The sequence below is a fragment of the Planococcus citri genome, chromosome 4, assembly GCF_950023065.1.
Source record: "Planococcus citri chromosome 4, ihPlaCitr1.1, whole genome shotgun sequence".
Lineage (NCBI taxonomy): Eukaryota > Metazoa > Arthropoda > Insecta > Hemiptera > Pseudococcidae > Planococcus > Planococcus citri.
In genome coordinates, this window is record NC_088680.1 from 24970034 (window position 1) to 24976033 (window position 6000).

At 33.2% G+C, this 6000-nt stretch overlaps 1 protein-coding gene across 1 annotated transcript in view; it reads right to left on the minus strand.

The window, feature by feature from the left end:
* LOC135842565 (fatty acid synthase-like) overlaps nt 1-1509 on the minus strand; it is a 41611-nt gene extending 40102 nt beyond the window's left edge. The window contains exon 1 of the mRNA XM_065360086.1: nt 1268-1509. Within this exon, the coding sequence (XP_065216158.1) occupies nt 1268-1427 (160 nt within the window). The 5' untranslated portion in view covers nt 1428-1509. The remainder of the gene's footprint in view (nt 1-1267) is intronic.
* Between the last annotated feature and the right edge of the window lie 4491 nt (nt 1510-6000).

The following is a 6000-nucleotide window of genomic DNA, read 5'->3' on the forward strand; positions in this document are numbered from 1 at the left end:
AAGTAAAAAGTTGAAAATTATTCATGTCAAGTAATTCTTACTTTATACTTATGGTTATAGGTAGACAAAAAATTAATGAAATGAATTTTTAGTTAGCAAATGATATCATAATTCATAACTCAGTTTCAGCATTATTTTTGCCCCATTACCATGTACTACATAGTAACTCCAAAGCATTTACCTATCCAATTTTCCTACGAAAAATCCGTCACCTACCTACTTACCTCACGGGGATTCGAACCTGGGTCCCTAAATTTCGTATTCCTACCTACATGCCCTAACCACTCAGCTACAACTTTGCTACGAGGGTTAGGGCATTAAAATAATATATTTGTTTGGTAAACGCCCCACCAAACCACGCCCACTTGGAATTTACAGCTAACAGACTGGGGGTGTAACAGGGTACAATGAAACACAGCTGGTGATGGAATAGATGGGGTGCGGCAGGTGTTCTACAAGTCCCCTTTTCCCTTTTTTAGGATTTAATGCATTAAAATAATGAACTAAAATTGCAATTACTCAGCAATTACCCATCCGAATTGAATGAAAATTAATCTATTCCCTCCGCCTTAATGATTCTCAAATGGTGTCCAATAGGTACAAAAAACAGTTGGATAGCTTAAGAGAACATTCAGTTCCAATAAAATTTCATTTCTCAAAGCGAAACCAATAGTGTGCTACGCACACTAAAAAGTGATATCTTATTCTTCGTCATCAGGTTAACATGTGTACAACTTTACATCATGATTCTCAGAGGTTTCGATAAAAAAATTGTTTTTCATATATTTTGTGCAGAAAGCTTCACTTTACACGTAGGCCTACAAATCATCAGATTGAAAAAAGTTTCGAAATTGGGCCCAAAAATTTGTTTTGAAAAAAAACTATCCACAACAGGTACTTAACCTTATCTGGTTCTGAACCACTTCCTACCCACACCAAATTCATTTTTTCTTTTTGGATTTTTTCGATAATTTATCAATGTCAGCGTGCAAATTTTAATTTTAAAAGTGTTAGGTACCTTTTATAGAATTATTCCTGAGCACGAATCTAAACTTTTTGAATTCTTTTTATGAACGTTTCAATTTACAAGCTAAGCCACGTAATTTCACTCAATTTTTAATGTTAGATTTTGACTATTACTTATTTATTTTGCCCCTTCAATTTTAAAAATAAACAGATTTTTCATTCCAACATTTTTGCATACTTTGTACTCAAATTTAAAGTATTGACGACGTACTATGTAGGTACATAATACTTATTTGATTACCTTCTGCTCCTTTGCTTCTTGGTACCAAGGAAATCATATCATTTCCAGCTAATAAATTTTCTTTGAATTCTTCAACATTATCACTATTTGGAAACGCACCGGAAATTCCAGAAATGACAACGCCGTTCGGATCCTCCAGCTCATTCATTTTTTCAGACATTTTTTCACGAATTGAATAAAAAATCTCACTTGATTAATGTGTGTGTTTTACTCGTCACTCTGTGATTGAATGACAACGGGCTAGTGTGTATGCGCACCTGACGATATAGAAACATTAATTACCTAAACGCCGAATTTTTCCGTTACCTACGTATTATTGCATATATTAGCATAAATAATACATACGAGTAGGTATATTAGAGTGTAGGTACCTTATTTATATGGTGAAAAAAAATTTTTTCGATTTTTTTCACTCCCATCCCCCAAAAACGTGACCTCAGGTGAGAAAATAATAACCTGAAAATTTCAGCCCTCTAGGTGAAAAAAAAGTCGTGCCGTTGGGCCCCCCAATTTTTTCATATAAGTAGATATGAAAAAATTAAAGTATCAGGCAAAATTTCTAAAATTGTGAACTTTCTAGTTCTAACCCCTCAGTCAAGTCCCTACTTACATAATATCAACCTATATACCAATTTTAGCCCCCCCATCTCCACCCAAGATTAACTAGTGGATTAGAGGGGAGAGCTCAAATTAATGCCTTCATACTAGTGACAAAATATTTAATGATGCCCTAAATAATTGTTGTCGGATTTCACGAGAAAAATCTCTCCAATCACGTTAGTAAAATGAGATTTCATTTTCAAGTTTAAAGCAAAAAAACATATCCATGACTTGAAACTACCTTTGCAGAGGAAACTTCACCTCCATTTCAAAAAAAAAAAAAATTCAACTTTGTGAATCTCTATCATCTATATAGGTGGTGAGCATTGTAGAGGGGACTGAGAAAAGGTTTTTCTGGAAAAAAGAATTATCTACATACATAGAAGCATTCTGCACAGAGATGAAAAATTTTCACCTAATTACGAATACCTAAGACATCAATTTTCATCTTTCTCGATATTCTTCAATTTTGAGGGTCTCACAAAAGAGGACCGCCATCATTTGGAGGACAAAAGGGTGCTTTTCTTGAAAAAGTGGTTATCTAAAAGTACTCTGCTCAGAGATGAAACATTATCAAAAAATTTGTAAAGATATGAATTTTTCATTTTTTTACTGATTTTTTTCAACTTTGAGGGGCTTTATAGGTACCTAACCAACATGATTTGGAAGACCGACGGCGGGAAGGTTCTTCTTAAAAAAGTGCTTATTCAGAAAGATTCTGCACATAAATAAAAAAGTTTCAAAAAATTTCTTCAAACATCAATTCTTAATATTTTTTTATTTTTCCCACATTTGAAGGGCTCCATGCAAGAGAGCCAAAATCATTTGGGGGTCTAACAACGAGTTTCTCTTGTAAAGGGGGTTATGTAGAACAATTCTAATGTGGAAATGAGATATTTTCATCAAAATTTTCCATAACTTTGATTTATTATCATTTTGTGATTTTTTTTCAACTTTGAGGGGCCCTTTACAAAGGGGTCAATATGGTTTGAACGGCCAGGGAAATTTTTTTCTTAAAAAGGGGATTATTTAGAAACATTATGTCACAGAAACAAAGAATTTTCATGAATAGAACTTTTTTTGATTTTTTCCCCACTTAAGCGGCTACCGGCCCCACTTTTTTCACAGATAGGGAAAAAATAAAAAATAAGGAATTATTTTCTCACCTGAAGTCATGTTATTGAGGGGTGGGAGATAAAAAATTCGAAATTTTCGAGGGATGACCTAAACAGCTGATTTGAGGTCATCAAAAATGTAGAAGGAAAAATGAAAATTTTGAAAGTCATATGAATATGAGGTCGATATTAATCAGAAAAATTGGTATTTTTCTCCTATATCAGTCAGAATATATTTTCAGTCGATATCCATCCTCCATTAAAAAACCTCTTGTTTCGTTCCTATTGATAAGGCGAAGGCCAAATGATATTTGCCCTGGGCCCGCATCACCCCTTAACGGTCCTGCAATTGACTCACCAAGGAGTACGTTCGTCGTACATATAAGCTCCCTCTCCTTCGATGACTTATCTCTGTATTTAATGAATTTTTCATTTTTTTTTAGCCTTCAAAAAGAATGTAGTAAACCGTCTGCACAATATGGCGAGAAAAAAATGTTCCATTCACCCTTGAGGGGGAATTCAAAACTTTGGTTAGTCCCCTTAATATGGCTGGGTGCGGGGCTCCCAAAGTGATGAGCATGTCACCGACTTGATACCAGTATTTTTTATTTATTTTTTTTTTTTGGTACTCAATAGGTAGTTTTTTTTCTACATGGGTATTGGGTATAATAAGACTAAAGTATACTATTCCAAAATTTGCAAAAATTATACATTTTAAATTAATTTGAAATGTAGGTATACTTATTTCAACATTTCCTTTTGCGTCATTATTCCATGAATGACGTAAAAGGAAATGTTGAAATATACATACATTTCAAATTAATTTAAAATGTAATTAACCTATGCTGTTGGTGGACTCTTTATTATAGGTAACGTACCTATTTTTACTAAATTATCTTCTTTTGTACCTATATATTGTACGCATTTAAGTGACGAGTAATACTCGAGAATTAAATTTTAAACTTTCATTAGTTACAGTATAACTACGTACTTATTTGAATATCTATTATGTAAATAGTCCATTCTAAGAAACGATGAGTTTGTAAATTTGAAGAGGTAGTAAAGCAATGTCTATGAGAAATTTATTTGAAATAAAATCTTTCCGCGTGTGCCTGATTAGGAATGGTGGCCTTAAAATTCATAAATTTAACTAACTATAGCAATTCAATCGTTTTTTCATGCTTAAATGGATTTCATTTTAGAGAGGAGGTGTCCAAAGTAAGGTTATGGGTTCTTAAATAGGACTTTTTTTCTCGAAAAATTCGTGTTGTTTCGCTGTAGGTAGCCCTCACCAGCCGTTTTGGACAAAATGGCCCCCTTCCAAAGGATGGTATTTGAGATTCTCGGACAATCTAGGCCATAAATCCATTGGGATAGTGTTGGGAAAGGTAGTAGTGTAACACTTAACTACCACTTTTTTTTGCAAAAATCCTCATAATTCATTGTGTATTACTACCCACTCGAAGCTTTTTTCGAAATTCCGAGGACAGGTTGGAAAAAAATGGTAGTTAAGTTCTTCCAGAAATACACCTTTTCTCTATTTTTACGAACTTAACTACCATTTTTTTTCAACTTGCCCTCGGAATTTCGAAAAAAGCTTCAAGGGGGTTATAATATACGATGAATTATGAGGATTTTTGCAAAAAAAAAGTGGTAGTTAAGTATTACACTACTACCCATAGTCATATGTACTCGTACAATAAAAATGACGGCTGAGATATCTGGAAAGCAGATGAGGAGTTGGCCTGCAAAAGTGACCTAACTGCAAAAAATTGATTTCGAGATAAATGAGAAAAATGTGTCCTAGGAAATTGAAGTCACATTTTCAAAATCTGTTTTCGGGAACATACGTTATTTTTTTGTTTTTTAGTAATACGTACGCTATTTTCTCCGGTTTTTCATCCGACTTTAATGATCGACCCAGGATGGGTTATATATATGAGAGCGATTGCAGCAAAATGTAAATATTTCGTAAAATAAAAATAATTTTTTGGGTTAAAGTTTTTCTATTTTCAAAAAGAACTAGAAAACATTTGAAATTCTGAAAAAAAAAACAGAATAAAATAATAATTTCAAACCTCTATTTCAAAAAAATGGAAAAAGGAATTCTGGAATCGGATTGCCCGAATTAATATTGCCCGAATGATTTTTCTTCAAGAACTCAATTTCCAAATGTAAGAATTTCTCAAAATTTTATTAATAACAAAACAATACTTTTAGACAATTTTTGCGAAAATTGAGTCTTTCCTGCAATTTTGATAACAAAGTAAGATTTTTTTGCAATTTTGGCCAACAAAAAGTAAGACTTTTTAGGCAGATTATGACAAAACAAAGAAGTCTTCTTCGGATTTTGGCAAAAAAAAGCTGCACTTTCTGGAAATTTTGACAAGTACCGAAAAAGAGTGTTTTTACAGTTTTTACAAAAAAGTAGTACAGCTGGCTCATGCCCGGTTATTTTTCATTAGTAAGTAGACTTTTGGTTAATTTTTTTATAATGTTTGTTGAAGTCGTGTACCAAAGAGAGACTTTTCAACAAAGTGTAGATGATTTTTCATTTCATCCCCTCTCTCCACCTTTATTCCTCTCGTCAAGAGTCAAGACCACGAATACCTGCGGCTGCAGAGCGACACTTCCTCAACTTGCGTTCAATTATAACTTCGATTACATCATCTGAACCTCACCGAATAATTAACTGCGTTCGTCTCGCACAAGAAAATCGGTTCGAAACCAAATCATTCTGTTCTCGGTGACAAAAGATTCATCATAATAAGTATCTAGTATTTACCTACAACATCTTTGAACTCAAAAAAAACGTAATGCAAATTTGATAACAAAACTCATAAAATTTGTCAAGTACCTGCCTTTATGAGCGATAATTCAACGATTCAGTGTAAAATAACTGCTTGCGTTCAAGTTAAATACTTACATATAATGTGTATTATGGACATGAAAAATATCCATAAAAATTAGGTAGGTACCTGCCTACATTTTGCGCATAAAACGTAGCCTACATGTTAT